The sequence below is a fragment of the Orycteropus afer genome, unplaced genomic scaffold (genome assembly GCF_000298275.1).
Source record: "Orycteropus afer afer isolate SDZICR_OR568_19922 unplaced genomic scaffold, OryAfe1.0 scaffold00016, whole genome shotgun sequence".
Taxonomy (NCBI): Eukaryota; Metazoa; Chordata; class Mammalia; order Tubulidentata; family Orycteropodidae; genus Orycteropus; species Orycteropus afer.
This window is the reverse complement of record NW_006921603.1, coordinates 9,443,477-9,462,425: the sequence shown is the minus strand read 5'-3', so window position 1 is coordinate 9,462,425 and position 18,949 is coordinate 9,443,477. Positions and strand designations below refer to the sequence as shown.

The following is an 18,949-nucleotide window of genomic DNA, read 5'->3' as shown; positions in this document are numbered from 1 at the left end:
AGAAGGGACCATTCCCTGGAGAAGGATGTCATGCTTGGTAGGGTGGAGGGTCGACCAAAAAGGGGGAGGCCTTCAAGGAGATGGATTGATACGGTGGCTGCGATGATGGGCTCAATTATAGCAGGGATTGTGGGGCTGATGCTTCATTTTCCATACAGCAGCTCACATACACTTTGTCTCATGACATTAACTGCAATTTCTCACAATGCAACAGCTCCCCTCCCACTTCCTCCCCATAGCCACCTCTTCTCTGTGTCCTTCCCTCCCATGCACTCCTGCCCCCCGAAGCTGTCTACCTGTGCATACACAGCCCTTCTATTCTCCCATGATTGATCTCTCCAAGGAGTGAATCTACCTAATGTAAATGTTCAGCTCATATGCTTGTCTTTTGTTTGCCTGAAAGCCACAAGAGTGGGTTCAATTCCAGTCCTGAAGGATACCTAGGGGCTATAATCTCAAGGGTTCCACCAGGCTCTATCAGGCCAGCAAATCTGGTCTCCCCCCGCCTTTTTATTTTATGATTATGAGTTTTGTTCCACATTGTTCTCCTACTCTATCCAGGATCTCCTACATAGGTTCCACCCCAAGTGGACAGTGGTAGCCAGGCACCATCTAGTTCTTCTGGTCTCATAGTCATATAGGCTGAGGATTGCATGGTGTACCAGTTTCTTGGACTAATTGTTTCCATATGTCTTTGGTTTTCTTCATTCTTCTTTGCTCTGGAAGAGGAAAGACCCATTGTTGCACCGAGAAGGCTGCTTGCAAGCTTTTAAGATCCCAGGTGTTAGTCGTCAAAGTAGGATGTGGAACAAAGTTTTTAAGTAGCATGTTATGCCAATTGAGCTTGATGTTCCCTGCGACCATGGACCTGAGCCCACAGGTCTAACTACTCACTCCGTGTAGCTGGCTGAGCCCAAGAAGTGACTACAATCTTATCTCTTTACAAATACACTTGTAGAAACATTGTCAACCCTATACATGCTCATGGGCACACTCCCTCCTGCACAAACATATCTAATAGTTCAGCCTGTCCACTCATCTATCTACCTGTAGATCAATGTTTGCCTTCACTGACAATGCTGTACTGTATGTGCAAAAGAGTTCATCTTTATTGTCTGTACCTCCCATGCACCTCTCTCTGTCTTCCTCTTCATCAATGCCACCATGTTGATCATGCACATTTGGTACATTGTCCTTCTCTTCACCCAAATCAATACTTGTCTCTACCTATCTAACAGTGTTCCCTCTCCTCCCCTCCCACCCCTGAAAATCTCCTTTCATATAGAAACCTTTCCTTGACTTTTTACAATAATGGGCTAATACAGTATTTGTCCTTCTGTGATTGACTTATTTCTCTCAGCATAACATCCTCCAAGTTCATCCATGCTATCCGCTGTTTTGCAGATTCTATGTTATTCTTTAGAGTTGCATAGTATCCTATTGTGTGTATGTACCATAGTTTGGGTATCTATTCTTCCATTGATGGCCACCTAGGTTGTTTCCATATTTTTGCTATTGTAAATAGTGCTGCGATGAACATAGGTGTGCATATATCTGATCTTTTCCTGGCTCTCACTTTTTTAGGATATATACCTAGTAATGAAATTGTTGGGTCAAATGGTATTTCTAATTCCAACTTTTTAAGGAATCGTCATACTGCTTTCTACAGTGGTTGTAACATTTTACAGTCTCACCAGCAGTGTATGAGAATCCCAATCGCTCCATATCCTCATCAGCATTTATTATTTTCTGTCTTGTTGAACTCTGCTACTAGTGCTGGGGCAAGATGGTATCTCATTGTTGTTTCGATCTGCATCTCTTTAATGGCTAATGATTATGAACATTTCTTCATGTGTTTCCTGGCCTCCTGAATATCCTCTTTTGTGAAGTGTCTACTCATATCTTCTGCTCATTTTTAATTGAATTATTTGTCTTTTTGTTGTTGACGTGTTAGAGTTTTCTATAAATTCTAGAGATAAGTCCCTTGTCAGATACATCATGGCCAAATACTTTTTCCCAATCTGTAGGTTCTCTTTTGACCCTTTTGAAGAAGTCTTTGGAAGCACATAAAAAATTTAATTTTTAGAGAGTCCCATTCATCTAGTTTATCTTCTGCTATTTGTGCATTTGCTATGAGTCGGGTTTGACTCGACGGCACATAACAACAACAACAACATTTGTGCATTTTGGGTTATGCTTGATAGTCTATTTATGCCATATATTGTTGTTGTTGTTGTTGTTGTTAGGTACCATCGAGCCGTTTCCAACTCATAGCAACACCATGTACAGCAGAACAAAACACCGCCTGATCCTGGCACCAGCTCCATGATCCTTGCTATACTTGAGCTCACTGTCGCAGCCACCGTGTCAATCCATCTCGTTGAAGGCCTTCCCTTCTTTTGTTGACCCTCCACCTTACCAAGCATGACATCCTTCTCCAGGGAATCGTCCCCTCTGACAACATGACCAAAGTAGGTGAGATGAAGTCTGGCCATTCTCGCTTCTAAGGAGCATTTTGGCTGCACTTCCTCGAGGACAGATCTGGTAGTTCTTTTAGCAGTCCATAGTACTTTCAGCATTCTTTGCAAGCACCACAACTCAAAAGCATCAACTCTTCTTCGGTCTTCCTTATTCATCATCAAGCTCTCACATGCATATGAGGCGACTGAAAATATCATGGTTTGTGTCAGGTGCACCTTAGTCCTCAAGGAGACATCCTTGCTCCTCAGCACTTGAAAGAGTTCCTTTGCGGCCAACCTGCCCAGTGCTACACATTGTCTAATGTCCTGACATGCCATATATTAGGGCCCCTAAATTTGCCCCTAGTTTCTCCTTGAGGAACTTTATAGTTTTATGCTTCACACTGAAGTTTTTGATTCATTTGGAGTTAGTTTTTGTGTATGGTGTGAGGTACAGATCTTGTTTCATTTTTCTGCAAATGGATATCCAGTTTTGCCAGCAAATATTCACTATATATATTTTTATCTTATTACAAAAGTATTTCACACTTATTGTGAGAAATGTAAAAACTGACCTGTTGGAGGCTCCAACTGGGCAGATGCTGGGTCAGCTTTTTGATCTTTGCTCTATGGCCAGGACTCAGTACAATACTTTTCATATAGTAAATATTAAATAAATATGTATTGTAATCAATTTTCAAAAGGATAAGGAAGAAAACAGAAATGACCCATAGACCCACCATCCAAGGTAACTACTGTCAACATCTTGGCAAATTTTTTCCAGTCATTTTTCTCTGGACATACTTACTATTCCTGGGTTCCCTGGATATATACTCTAGTACATAAGAACAGCAACATTTGGTGGCATACTCTCATGGAATTAATATCACAGAAGCAAGAGAACTAATCTGAATGCAACAAAGCCTGTGACTGTATTTTTAAATCATGTAATGTCTTGTTATTAGTTCCATAACAAAAACTTTTAAACAGTAATATTAGTGCTCTTCACTGTTTGTGCAGTGTTATGTCATAGAAGAGAAGGCTCTTTTTTAGTATCCTTCATGCAATTATCTTGTGCCCCGAAGCTGAAACTCTAAAATCTTTTGTATTTTTCAACCAACCTGACACCAATTCTAACCTAGTTTCAGTTTGTGGATGTTTCCTGTCAGATGATTTAGTGTGACTTTGTTTAAAGGAAAAGATGCATAAATGCTGGAGAAGTCCCTCATTCTGAGATCGTCATAGTGTATCCTTATAAGATAAAAACAATACCAAAACCAGATGCCTAATTGTGGGAGAGGAGGTGTGTGACTTCAGATCCCTCTTGCACATCCTATTCAATCTAGATGTTCGATATCCATAAGCACCTCTTATTTCACCTAAGGAGTCATGAAAATTACCTGAATAACCCTCTTTAATAATTACACTCTAACAGAACAAGGAATACTGTGTGGTTTAAAATCAGGAAAGATATGCATCAGGGCTGTATCCTTTCACCATACTTATCCAATCTGTATGCTGAGCAAATAATCTGAGAAGCTGGACTACAAGAAGAAGGACACAGCATAAAGACTGGAAGAAGATTCATTAAAAATCTGCAATATGCACATGACTCAACCTTGCTTGGTAAAAATGAAGATGACTTGAAGCATTTACTGATGGAGATCAAAGAATACAGCCTTCAGTATGAATTACCCCTCAACATAAAGAAAACAAAAATCCTCACAACTAGACCAATAAGCAACATCACAATAAAAGGAGAAAACACTGAAGTTGTCAAGGATTTCATTTTACTTGGATCCATAATCAATGCCCATGGAGATAGCAGTCAAGAAATAAAATGACATATTGCATTGGGCAAATCTGCTACAAAAGACCTCTATAAAGCGCTAAAAGAGCAAAAATGTCACCATGAAGTCTAAGGTCCACCTCTCCCAAGCCATGGTATTTTCAATAGCCTGATATGCACATGAGAGCTGGACAATGAATAAGGAAGAATGCAGAAGAATTGAAGCATTTGAATTATGATGTTGGTAAAGAATATTGAATATACCATGACTGCCACCAGCCACTCCTCGGAAGGAAGATGGGGTAATCTACTTCCGTAGTGATACTGCCTCGGAAACCCAAGGAGGGGTCGCTATGAGTCTGGTCCGACTTAATGGCACATAACAACAACGACAGCCAGGATAATAAGAAATCTCTCATGGAAAAAGTACACTTGGAATGCTCCTTAGAAACAAGAATTGCCAGATTTTGTCTTCATACTTTGGTCACATTATCAGGAGGGACAAGTCCCTGGATAAGCATATCATGCTTGGTAGAGGGTGAGCAAAAAAGGGAAAGACCCTCAATGAGATGGACTGGCGCAGTGGCTGCAACAATGAGCTCAAGCATAGTAACAATTGTGAGGATGGTGCAGGACTGGGCAGTGTTTTGTTCTGTTGAACACAGGGTTACTGTGAGTCAAAACCGACTCGACAGCACCTACCAACCAGCTATGGAGCATTGGTGGGGCCATTGGTGGTTCAGTGGTAGAATTCCTGCCTTCCATGGAGAAGACCCAAATTCAATTCCCAGTCAATGAATCTCATGAGTCATCAGTCAGTGCAGACTTGTTAGTTGCCAAGATGGTGAACAGGTTTTAGTGCAACCTCCCTACTAAGAGGGACTAGAAAGGTCTGATGATCCACCTCTGAAAATTAGCCATTGAAAATGCTATGTATCACAATGGTCTGGATTACAACCAATCATGAGGATGGCACAGGACTGGGCAGCATGGGCTCACCATGAGTTGGGGGCTGATTTGACTACAACTAACACCACCAGCAACAGGTGTTGGGCTTGGCGATGGGGCACACTGATAAATCCATGGCTATTCCCATGAAGCTTACTATTTGGCCCAGCCATCAGTCAACTCTTTCTATAAAGGACCAAATAGTAAATATTTTAAGGTATGTGGACCATGTGATCTCTGTCATGATTACTCAACTCTGCCCTTGCAGCATGAAAGCAACCACAGACAATATGCAAATGAATGAGCATTGCTGTGTAACAAAACTATATATGGACATTGAAATTTGAATTTCATATAATTTTCATATATTTTTCCTTTGACCTTTTTCCAGCCACTTAAAAATGTAAAAACCATTCCTACTTTATGAGTTGTATATAAAGAGGCAGTGGGTTGAATCTGGCCTGTGGGCATAGTGTGCTGACCCCTGGTACAGGAGGAAGAACAGACATCATAGAAACAATCGTATAATTACAAAGTTCAGCTCAATGCTATCAAGAAGAACAGTATGCTATCAGGCAGAACAGTAAATACTTAACATGGTTTCATTTTAGTTTTCTCAACTCTGTGAGTCAGAATAAAATGTAAGAGATGCAAGGCCAGATGAAAAGATAAGGGTACAACAGAGTGAAACACAGTCAGAGTTTTGGGAGATTACCTTTAACTGACTCTAGGTCACTTCTGGTTCGATCTCTGTTTTATTTGTTTCAAAATATAAAACAAGTCAAACACTATTAAATCCAAAAATTTAAGCTACACTTAAGATATGCCTATTTAAAGCAATATCTGCTATGAAATGAAAAAGTTCTACTATATTATAAGGAAAGAATCTGGTCTTAAAGTTCATTATCACACAGAATGATTTGCAGACCTGGAAATCTGTTTGTATCTCAGAGACTTAAGGGCATTCTGAGAAAGTAGAAGTCAACACAGTAGAAGGGGGCACTGTACTCCTTCAGTACAATCAATGTTTTAGTTTGGAAAAATATTCATTCATTCATGTACTCTTTCATTTACATAGTGCCCATAAAGCCTGAAACATGGATTATTTTATTTTACACAAATTGAAGCCCCTCTCTTACTTTTACTGGGGTTGGCTAAAGGCACAGGTTCATTCAGAAAAATCAAAGATACAAACTATGTGAGCATAGAAACATATAGGATTGATGGAAATTAATGCATCACATTGTGTTCATTGCGATTGTGCAAGGGCATTGGTAATGAAGGACAATAATGTATAGTAATCACAAATCAAAAAACCATTTCCCCCCCATGTTTCCAGCTTTCATGGCCATCCTATAGTCTCATGTTCCCTGCTTGCCACATCTTTGCATATCACCACTCTGTCCCCAGCTCTAGTCACAGTGAGATCCTTTCATTCTTTCACACATAGTATTACTTTTGTACATGCTGTTTCCCCTACCAGGGTCCCCAACCTTAGTTATCCCTCTAATTTCTGGGGTCTCCCTGACACCCTCAAGTGTGAGTCAGATAACCTACTGTGTCCTCCCACAGACCTCAGCCCCTCTCCCAACAGACTCTGCAGAATTTTGCCATTTACCCCATGAGACTGCAAAGACAGTGAATTCTGCTTGTTCACTATAGTACCCCAGCAACTAACATGAGCCTAACACACCATAAGCATTCAAAAACTTTCTGCTGAAAGTCAGTCTTAGTCTGTTGAAAATCTTTAACAGACTAAAAGATGTATAGGTCTCTTTCTTTCTCTTTTTTTCTTCCATTTCTAAACATATACTAGGGCATAAGACCAATGAGTAACATAGATACCTCTTACAGGGTTGATGGTGGGATTAACATACCTTCTCTAGGGTTGGGGTGGAATCTAAAATTGATTAATGCTTCTCTTCTATTCTTGGACAATCAGCTTCTTCCCCTAAAGGCAAATCTTTACTAAGTTATTTGAATTTCATTTTATATTACTGATTTATGAACCTTTTCAGAGGTATATGCAATTGGTGTAGTGCCTAAGGCATTTGACAGCTAATCAGAAGGTTGGACGTTCAAACCCACTAGCCACTCTATGGAAGGAAGACTGAGTAATCTACTTCCATAAAGATTTACCACCTCGGAAACCCAAAGGGGGATGCTATGAGTCAGAATTGACTCAATGGCAATGAGTTTGGTTTGGATTATAGGGTTAGGGGTGGGTTCTAAAATTGCTTGATGCTTCTCTTCTATTCTTAAACAATGCTCTAATATCAGCTGCTTCTCCCAAAGGCAAATCTCTACCAAGTTATTTGAATTTCATTTTACAGTACTGATTTATGAACCTTTTCAGAGGTATATGCAATGGTAAAAATACTTGCAGCTAAAAATAGTCTAGCTATTGATCACAGAGCACCTCAGGCAGAGCGTGATGTCAGCCAGGAGGCAAATCTTAAAGCTAGAGTCAAGTCTCTCTGAACCCCTAGAAGCCTGGCTGCAACCTTGGAGCTTGGAGTCAGCTTGTGCCCTCTGCAGGGCTCCGTGGGGTGGAATTCATCTGCACGTCAGAGCCAGTTGTCACATCACAGAGAGAGCTTTGCCAGCCCTTTGCCTCATCTGTCTTTTTGGCTTCTTTGAATAAACCAAGAAGTAATTATCTCTCATTAAGAAAAAATAACTCTAATGGGAAAGTCAAAATATCTTTATGGTTCTAAGCAGATCAATAGCACATTCTAAGGCCCTCAGGCCTTTAAAAAGAAAAGAAAAAAAAAAAAAAGGAAAGAAGGAGGAAGAAGAGGGAGGGAAGGAGGGGCAGGAGGGGAAAAGAGGGCACAGAAAAGTTTCCCGTGTCTGCAAACCCATGTGCCTGCCATCCCTAAGAGGGCATGTTTGACATATGGTTTATCCTACACTATTTTATAAGTCTGCATGGACTTAGTGTGGAAAGAAAGGATCCCATTTACATTAACAATGCACAGCAAACACACCTCTTTGATCTTCCAAACTCTGCACCTACCACATTTTTTCTTGCTGTGCTTCCTACATGTGGATCAGTCAGCAGACCAGGTTGTCTACTTAATATTTTAGCTGATCTAAAATGGGAAAAGCGTTCATTTAAAAGGTAAGATGATGCAATTAAACAAGATGGTATAGTTGTTAGTAAATAAGCTACTAAGTCAAAATGGCCTTCTAAAGGCCAGCATTCCACAGTTAGCTTTGGACAGAAACCTAAATAGGCACTTTCAGTTCAGGCTGCCTTATTTGTCTCCTAGTGATTTGTTTGACACAATAGCCAAAACAATGGACTAAAACATACTAATAATCATGAAGATACCATAGGACTGACTGGGCAATGTTTCATTCTGTTATACACGGGGCCGCCACAAGTTGGAGCCAACTCAACAGTAACTAACAACAATGATCTGTCTAATATCTATTTTCCCTTCTATTCTGAGGGTTCTATGAAGGCAGTAAGTGGACTTGCCTGATTTGGCACTGTGTGACCAGAACCTAGAACAGTACCTGACACTCAGCAGGCATACAATGATGATTTCCCTTCTGGCTGACTCGGGACTGGACACAGGGCCACTTATGAAGTAAGCAAGGGAAACACATTATAGCTATCACAGCTCACAAGAGAGCAGGGTGGAAATTAGAGATGGGATCACAAAGAGGCCCCTCACCATAATTACAGGCTGGCAGTGGAACGTGAACTACCCTGACTGGACACGAACAACTGGAGAGTCAAGTTAAGAGCCCTTGTTGGAGGATGAGGGAAAACCTGGGAGGGATGTTCTGGAAGCTTAGCATCATGACCGTGCTTGTAACGCCATCATTTCCCCATTTCCCAACACCTCTGACGCCAGCTTACATCTTCTTTAATCACATCTGAAAAATAAATTATGTCATCATGGCAGGAATCTCAAAATAGCAAAGAAGCCAGCTCATTTCAAAATGGGACAGATTCAGCCTTACATAAGCCTTTAGGCTTTAGGCAAATATCACATTTTCAAAAGTCTGGCTGGGAAGCAGTGAATTAATGGGAAAAAAGTACTCAGGAGTGAGGCAAGGAATCTGGGTTCCAGTTTCAGCTTTGCTAGTAAATTGTTTTCTTTAGATGAGTCATGCTATTGCCCTGGGCCTTATTTTCCTTGTCTGTAAAATGACCGTGTTATCTTGAGGAAGCAGGGGTGTCTTCCAGTTCTAAAATTACACAGTCCTCTGGGAGGCCATCCCTAAAGCCCCCTCCCTACTCTTCCTTCAACGTCACTCTCCACATGCCACCAATGCAAATCCCAAACTTTTCTTTAGTCGCTTGGGACAGTCTCTTCACATAGAAAAATTTGTTCTCTCACATTTGACCAACTTGAAACTGTGGCTTAGATCTAAGCATTTGTTCAAACTGCCTTGAGTTCATAGGTATATTTTATTCTACCTATGTAAAGCATAGAAACTGTACCATAAAGAATTGGTCGATGTTCAACTATTTCAGGAGGTCGCATATGATCAAGAACTGGTAATATGGAAAGACGAACTCCAAATGGCACTGAAGTCACTGGAGAAAAACAGGGCTCAAGAATTTATGGAATACCAGTTGAGACGTTTCAACAAACAGATGCAACAGTGGAAGCACTCACTCGCCTATGCTAAGAAATGTGGAAGACAGCAACCTGGCTGACTGACTGCAAGAGATCCATATCTGTGCCCATTCCAAAGAAAGGTGATCCAACAGAATGCAGAAGTAACTGAACAACATCATTAATATCACATACAAGTAAAATTATGCTGAAGATAATTCCGAAATGGTTGCAGAAGTACAATGACAGGAAACTGCCAGAAATTCAAGGCAGGATTGGAAGAGGTCCTGAAGCGGCTGATATCACTGCTGATATCAGATGGATCTTTGCTGAAATCAGAGAATACCAGAAAGATGTTTAGCTGTGTTTTGTTGACTAAGCAAAGGTATGTGACTGTGTGGATCAAAACAAATTATGGATTACATTGTGAGGAATGGGAATTCAGATCAAGTAAGTGTACTCGTAAAGAATCTGTACAAAGACCAAGAGGCAGTTGTTTCTAGCAGAACAAGAACAAGAGGATGTTAGGGTTTTAAATCAGGAAAGGTATAGGTCAGGGTTGTAGCCTTTCACCACACTTATTCAATCTGTAAACTGAGCAAATAATCCAAGAAGCTGTAGTATATGAAGAAGAACATGGCATCAGGATTGGAGGAAGACTCATTAACAATCTGCTACACACAGATGATACAACCTTGCTTGCTGAAAGCAAAGAAGACTTGAAGCACCTACTGATAAAGATCAAAGACAGCCTTCAGTATGGATTACATCTCAACATTAAGAAAACAAAAATCCTCACAGTAAGAAACATCATAGATAGAGAAAATACTGAAGTTGCTACAGATTTCATTTTACTTGGATCCACAATCAATACCCATGTTAGCAGCAGTCAAGAAATCAAATGGCATTGCATTGGGTAAATCAGCTGCACAAGAGCAAAGATGTCACTCTGAAGACTAAGGTATACCTGACCCAAGCCAGGAGATTTTCAATCACCTCTTATGCGTGTGAAAACTAGACAATGAATAAGGAAGACTGTGAAGAACTGATGCATCTGAATTATGATGTTGGTGAAGAACACTGAATATACCATGAACTGCCAAAAGAATGAACAAATCTGTCTTGGAAGAAGTACAGTGAGAGTACTTCTTAGAAGCACGGATGGCAAGACTGTGAACTTTGGACACGTTATTAGGAGAGATCAGTCTCTGGAGAAGAATATCATGCTTGGTAAACTAGAGATCAGCGAAAAAGAAGAAGACCCTCAATGAGATTGGTGGAGATGATCGCTGCCAACAATGGGCTCAAGCACAGTAATGACTGTGAGGATAGTGCAGGAGCGGGCAGCATTTCATTCTATGTAGGGTTGTCATGAGTCGGAAGAGACTCAACAGCACCTGCCAACAACAATGTAGAGCACAAACTTCTCCAAGAAAAGCATTAAGAATTTTACAGCCCCACCATGAGCATGCACCTCCCCACTTCTAGCACAGTGCTGATCACATCACAGATTCTCATTCAGAATTTCCAACCTTACCAGAGCAAGAGTGTGTAAATAAATTTTGAATTACTATTATTACTCTGAAGTTCTCTAAAACTCAGGAGATCAACTTGGCCAGGAATTGTGCTATGATCTAAGAATGCCCGTTCTTGTTAAGGGATACCTGACAGCAAGGTTGACCAGGATTGATTTACCTGATTACAGGTAATGCTTGACACCCATCAGGTCTCAATTCTCTTAAATAAGTAAATACCTGTTTCAGTAGGACTTTTAAAGTTACACTGACTTTCTAAAGATGATGAGCAACTGTTCTTGGATTTGCACCACATAAACATACAAAAACCTCTCTACTGAGGTACAATGAGCCTCACCAGTATAAAAGCACAAATATAAAAGTACAAATATTGCCACTTCAAAATACCTCCTCAAGCCAAGGCAATTCAGCATAGAGATGGTCTTGGGACAGAATCAGCCCTACAGCCTTTTATTTTAGTTTAAAAGAAAGAATTTTAAAGTTGAGAAAAGATCCATAAGCAAGAAAGCCTTATTAGAAAGTTAAAATTTTTAGCTGTATGCACTTTTTTTAAAGAAAAACAAAACTTTACTCTGTTTCATAGGGTTTCCAGAGTTTAAGTTCATTTCAAAAGGGACCTTAGTAACCTACTTTCTCTTACAAATGGACCTTCACAGCTCATTTAGAGATGTTTAGCAGGGGAGAGAATGTCCCTAGGTGGCACTAACGGTTAAGCGCTAGACTATTAACCAAAAGGTTGGCAGTTCAAATCTGCCCAGAGGCGTCTGGGGAGAATGTCCTGGTCATCTATTTACAAAAGTCAGAGCTTCAAAAATCTTACACTATTAACACAGAGGGTCATCATGAGTTGACATCAACTGGATGGCAACCAGTTTAGCAAGGGAGAACAGCTCCTGACATGTCCTTGGCCAAACATAGTCTTCTGTTTTCTGGGAAGGTCACCTCTGGTGGAAGGCCTAGCTCTAGGAGGGACCCCAAGTATGTGGTGAGGAGGGAAGAGGCATGGCCCAGCCAAGCAGCTCAGTTAAATCACCCCCGCTATTGACAGAGTGGCAGCTGGCAGCTGGCTCACTCTGTACCCCTGCTCAGATGGGGCTGCTTAGACACTGAGGGTGCTGTCCATAGCCACTATCTCAGACCAAGAGCTTCAGTGTCCTTCCTGGAAACAAGACTCTCTCAGTCCCCATTTTACGTACAGAAAAAGTGATTATTTGAGGCTTGAATACATAAACAGATGGGCTAGCTCCAAATGGAGGCTTTAAAAAAATGAAGACTTTGTTTATTTTTACATCTAAAAATTGCAATAATTTCATTCCATTTTTATTCATTTTTCAATGTCACTGCTTTTTTTTTGTTAACCCAAAAATGGTATATGAAAAACCAACTCATAATTTACTCTGAGATATATTCACAAACATACATGTAGTTAAGAAAAAGATATATGTACAAGGATGTTAACTGAGGAAAATGGAACAAAACGAAGTATTCATCAATTGCAAACTGGTTAAATAAATCATGATGTAGTCACACCATGGAATACTAAGTAATAGTCAAAAGAAATGATATAATTCTACAGTTAGTGCATGAAAGATACCATCAATATATTACAAACTCCACACACAACTGTCAGAATAATATGTGTCACAATTGCATTTGGAAAAAAAAAATAGAAGCTTTATATGTGTACATAAATTACATATGATTTTATGTGCCCAGGAAATATCTGGAAAGACATTCACAGAACTTAACAGAAGCAGTCTCTAGAGGATGAGGGGGGACCATGCCTGTGAGTTAAAACACATGATTTTTCAATTGGTCCTCAAGTAACAGCATAGCATTAATCATAAAAATTGGTTTATGACCCATTATCATTATTGGCATATGCATGGCTCCCTTTTATTTCGTTAATCAGTTACTTTTAATAATAAAGCACCCTTGATCTCATGACCAAAAATAAAAATTAGATTCTTGACAATAGAACCATACGGTCTTTCCATCCACCATATTGAGTCCTTCAAACTGTGGCAATCACTACCCCAAATCCCATGTTCATTATTACTTTTTATAATTATTAAATAAAACAATTACATATACAAGACTAATTTCATTGCCTTTTAAGTTCACTGCTCTTGAGTCAAGGTATTGATTCTAAGCTTTTCTCTGCATATAGGGCAGCTCTATCTGCCGTCTTTCCAGTGATGTTAGGTTAGTGGCCATATGTGTCATGGCACTAACTTCCTACCAGCAACTACCAAAAGCCAAGAGAGAAACATTTTTCACTAAAGATCATTAAAGATCATTTCCCTAGAAGCAAAGTAAATCAATGGCTTACTCAAATCCATCCTAACTCTGTAATTAATTAAGTCTGAGCAGGGCAGAATCCCTCTAGGTAGAATGTGAGCATTTAGTGATAGCAAGTGATGATCTCTTTAATATACAGGGTTTTTCATCCTTGTATCAAATGGAGGAAGCTTTAATTACTACATTTTAAGAGACAACACAAGATAGAAGAGTGTCATAGGGCAAAAGAAGTCTGAAATTAAATCAGTCTCTATAATGGACTTCAAATTATTTGAAAACTTACCTTCTAGGATGTTTTGGTCTATCAATTTTCATGTTCTTTGATCCCATGAACTCTGAACCTTTATTTAAAATGAAATCTAACATTCTGCGTTTCGGAAATGCATGGCAGTGTTACATATACCTTTCTAGTTTGGGATGAAGCCATCCTTAAAAACCAAACCAGATCAACTATCATTTAGTCGAGTCTGACTCATAGCAACCCTACGGGACAGAGTAAAACTGCCCCCATAGGGTTTCCAACACTGTGAATCTTTATGGAAGCAGACTGCCTCATCTACCTCCTATGGAGTGGCTGGTAGGTTCAAACTGCTGACCTTTCGGTTAGCAGCAGAATGCTCTAACCACTGTGCCACCAGAGCTTCTGAATCCATACTTATTGATAAGGAAATGCTTCTCTAAGCATGATGCTTTTTAAAGCAATGGCTTTTATAACTTGTGAAAATCTGTGTCAATTCTTTGCAAGGGGGTGGGACTTACCATCCATCCCTTTATAAAAAGTAAATTCTCAAACTTAAATCATAGAAGTACAACAATATCCAAAAGCCTTTCATCTGGGTTTCTAGTTGTTTCCTAGTGGTTGCTTACACATACATTATAGTTAAATGGATTCTAAGCTATTGGAATTTAATTGAGATGGGCAGATAATCCAAAACAGCAAAGTTGTCAAAATTATTTGCATATGGAGCATGTTTTTGTATTTGAGTAAGGCAGCACCTCATATTCTGAACTTTAAAACACGGAGACTGTCAGTGAAGGAATGGATCACCCAGCATGTCCCATTTGCCTTCTTACTCCACTCACCCTTCCTCACCAGTTGGTACTGGGAATGGATCCCACAACAGTTAGACTGCCCAACTCCTCTGTCTGAAAACATCTGTAGTTTATTCCTTCCAAGATAACAGAGAATGAGACCCTTTGATTTCAATGTTGCTGGGCTGCAGACTATGCACCACTGTTACCCACTGCCATCCAGTCAACTCTGACTCATGGTGAATCTACGTGTGTCAGAGTAGGGTTTTCAATGGCTGATGTTTTAGAAGTAGACTGTAGATCATGCAGTCAAAAGCCTTATGCCTCCTGAGTTTAACTGTATCAATGAGAAATGCAGCCAAGGCATCTGCAGATAATAGAAACCAAACCTTGCTTAACTGGTGATATGTGTGTGATTGGGGGCTCAGGGGAAGTACTATCCTGTTTCAGTGCCACTTACTCTTCTTTCCTAAGAAGCTCTTCCTCAGATTCTGTCAGGCGTTGCCTCAGTGCAGCAATCATTTCCACTGCTACATCCACCTGTCTATTCAGGGCCCGTTCTCGCCTCTGCACTTCCTGTTTTTTCTGAGTCAGCTGCACAAAAGCTGCCCGAACTTCCAAGAGTTCAGCAGTTTTCTGGGCCAACTCTCTGGTGAGTTTATCAATTCGCTTCTCGATGGTTCTGTCCACAGCCTCAACCATCCGATTAAATTTTTCTCTGACATGTGCCTCAAAAGAAGCTTTGGTGTCAGAGGTGGGAAGTCCGGAACTTGACAGTGGTCCATCCAGTGAGTCTGCACGCAGGTCCATCGCAGTGTAGGTCTGCACGTAGGACACAGGCCTCTCTGCCACCACCTCAAATGGCTTCCTGTCCTTTAAGTGTTCATGGGAAATGCTATACAGGTTCACATAGCTTGGTTTCTGCTTTACCACATTGCCACCGCTCTGCAACTTTCCCTGTTTCAGGGGTTCTGAGGAAGTGACTAAGTCTGTGTCTTTGAGGGAAGTAAAGAGACTGCATTTTGTCAAGAGGGTTCTTTCCTCGTAGCTGTGACTGAATTCCAGATGGGCCCTCAAGGACGACAGACTTCTAAATCTGGTATGGTCTCCACACCTCGGGCAGCGGAATGGCAGGCACACAGCAACATTCTCAAAGGATTCCTGCCAGGGGTATCTGCTTTCCTCAAAAGCCTTCTGTTGCATTACTCTGAAAGTCCTGGGCAAGGGGGAAAAGAAAATCATGCAGTTTGTATGTCTGTTTTAAAAATTCTACTGAAGCGAGTGTTGCTGCTTACCTCAATGAGGGCAGAGGCTTTCAAGTTTCAAAAGACTTTTGCATATAGTGTTAAAATTGGGAGCTCTGGTAGCATAGTGCCTAAGGCACTTGACTGCTAACCAGAATGCTGGTGGTTCAAACCCACCAGCTACAATTCGGAAGGAAGGTTAAGCAATCTCCTCCGTACAAACCCATGAGCCAAATCTGCATTGTCTCCTGCTGCTTTTGCACTACAACGGCAGAGGTGAGTAGCTGACACAGGTCCACAAAGTCAAAAATATTTATGTGACCTCTACAGAAAAAGTTTTCTGACCCCTGTTTAGCTCATGTAACCCAAGTGTGACAATGGCCAGGGCCAAAGTACAGTATTCTGGATGCATTTGTCTTGTATCTGATGCTACTTTAACATGACAGTTCCTACAAATGGCCACTGTTTGAACTAGGTAGCTATCAGCACAACTCTTTCAATAAAAGGAAGTTCTTGTTTTCTTGCAGGGATTTATTATCTCAGTCCAAGCAAGAGATGACTGCTAGCAACCCAATTCTGCAAGCAGTGCGGGTCTACTCCCTCCAGGAATGGTTTCTACTTAAATGTGACAAGTATTTGGCCCCTAAAAGAGCTGGGGGACTCAGGATGGAAAGTGCTGTTACTGGGCCCTCAGTCAAAAGCAGAGGTGCGAACAGTTCCCAGGCAGCTTGCTGAGCAGGCAAAGCTTCCAGGTTAATAAGCTCTGGGCCCCAGAGAGAAGAAACTCTTCCTGTTTCCAGCAAGCTACACCTTGCTGTTTAATCGCTGGTTTTCTAGAGGTGGGTGCAAACCTGCGTCCAGCGAAGTATCAAAAAACACTAGCAAGAAGTGAAAGAAGAGGTCAAGATTTTAGGGGGAAGAGGGAAGCATCCTTGGATGGGGAAATAGAGAATCATCCCACACTGAGGCAGCCTTCACGGGCCCAGCAGAAACTCCAATCCACAAGGAAGTCCTAATTTACTCTGGATGGGAAGGAAAGGCTGGCAATGACCAAGCCTCAGGGGTCTCAACCCTCCCCACCTCCGCCTTGCTGCGTGCCAACCCGTGGGTGCCAGAGTGGATGCGTGCGCACAAGAGTTCCTGCTGGCGGGGGCCGAGAAGCCCGTTCTCCCAACTCCCCTGCGGGGAACGGTATCCATCCTCTAAAGGCGGCAGTCCTGGCCGGGTCCCTGCCCTACACCACGTCGCGCCCCCAGGGCCAGGGCCCAGCCGCGGGCGCAGATGCCCAGAGGCCGCTACTTACCCGACTTGTTGCTGCAACTGCAGCTGCTGCCGCCGCCGCCGCCGCCGCGTCTGGTACTACTGATGCTGCGGGAGCGAAGCGGTTTTCAGCAGAGCCGTAAATCAGGCTGAGTCGGGCCCGTTTCCACCCCCCGACGCACCCCTGCGCGGGGACCGATCGGCCGCCAGGGCGGAGCGTGGCGCGGGCCAGCGGGGGTGGCGCCGCGGCAGCCCAGCGCCTTCCGCGCCTTGCGGGGCCCGGGAGTCAACGCCCCCAGGGGATCCCTGGGCGCGCTGTCCCGGGTCGCAAGCCGTGGGTGATTTCTGCTCTGCCCAGAGGCCGGTAGCTCAGTCTGTCCTCCCCCAGCCGTTGAGCGAAATCCGGCTCAGGATTCCACTGACATCATGGAGAGATGCTAGGATCATTCCCGGAGGAGGAAGGGGAGAAGAGTGCCAGTCTCGGAAGCGCTGCGCTTCTGCAGGCCCTGGCAAGGTTTTTGCACTTTACACTTTACTGGGAAGCGGGGAGTGTGGGTGTGAAAACGAAGCATGGCGGGCATCTTTGAAAATCTGCAGGCAGAAAGGTTCGGGTGATTATTTTAGGATCTCTTCATCCTAAGAAATAGGGAGAGAACATCCCCCAATAACGAACCTGGGGAATCTAGAGCGGAGTGCTCTGGCGCTAAATTAACCTGCAGAACTCAATCTAATGAAGTGTATAGGTTGTAGATAAATGGTTAAAGCAACAAGCTTCCCCACTCATACCCCAGTCTCTGAGGCCATGCCCCCTTCCCCTGAAGAAGGTGAGATTGTCATGCTAGCCAACCAAACCAAACTCAGTGCTATGGAGTTGGATGCCACTCATAGCGACCCCTCCTTGGGTTTCCAAGGCTATGAAAGTAGATTGTCCAACCTCCCTTCCAAGGAGGGGCTGGTGGGTTTGAACCGCCAGCTTTCTAGTTACCAGTCAAGGGCCTTAGGCACTACACCACTAAAGTAGGTGTCTTTTCTTCTGAGGTATCCCGATGACTCCGCTTTAAAAAATTAAACCAAAAAAAAAAAAAAAAAAAAAACTGTTTTGGAAAACTCCTAGTCTAGGAGCTCTGGTGGTGTAGTGCCTAAGGCATTGCACTGCTAACCAGAAGGCTGGTAGTTCAAACCCACCAGCCACTCCTCAGAAGGAAGATTGGGCAATCTACTTCTGTAGTGATTTAAAAAAAAAAACAGGGAGCTGCCTCGGAAACCCAAGGAGGGGTCATTATAAGTCAGATCTGACTCCATGGCAGTGATACTATAATAATATAATGTAGTGTGTTATCATACACTATTTGTCCTTTCACTGGCCAATTCTTTGAGAAGTGGATGGCCCATTCCTTCTTCCAAGTCTGTCTTAGTCTAGAAGTTCTGCTGAAACCTATCCAAATTATGGATAACATTAAGTTGTTGTTGTTGTTAGGTGCCAATCAAGTCATCTCCAAGTCATGGCAAACTTATGTATAACAGAAAGAAACACTGCCCAGTTCTGTGTCATCCTCAAGATCCCTGCTATACCTGAGCCCATCCTTGTAGCCACTGTGTCAATCAATCTAGTCAAGGGCCTTCCCCATTTTCACTGACCCTCCACTTTATCCAGCATGATATCCTTCTCTAGGGAATGGTCCCTTCTGACAACATGACCAAAGCAATGAGATAAAGTCTGTCCATTCTCACTTCCAAGGAGCATTCTGGCTGCACTTCTTCCAGGACAGATTTGTTAGGTCTTTTAACAGTCCATGGTGCT

At 42.1% G+C, this 18,949-nt stretch overlaps 1 protein-coding gene across 1 annotated transcript in view; it reads right to left on the bottom strand.

Annotated features, from left to right (window-relative positions):
• The window catches only part of ZNF365 (zinc finger protein 365), a 32,749-nt gene extending 16,902 nt beyond the window's left edge, over positions 1-15,847 (bottom strand). Inside the window, exon 1 of the mRNA XM_007958992.2 lies at positions 15,105-15,847. Coding sequence (XP_007957183.1) covers positions 15,105-15,847 — 743 coding nt within the window. The remainder of the gene's footprint in view (positions 1-15,104) is intronic.
• Between the last annotated feature and the right edge of the window lie 3,102 nt (positions 15,848-18,949).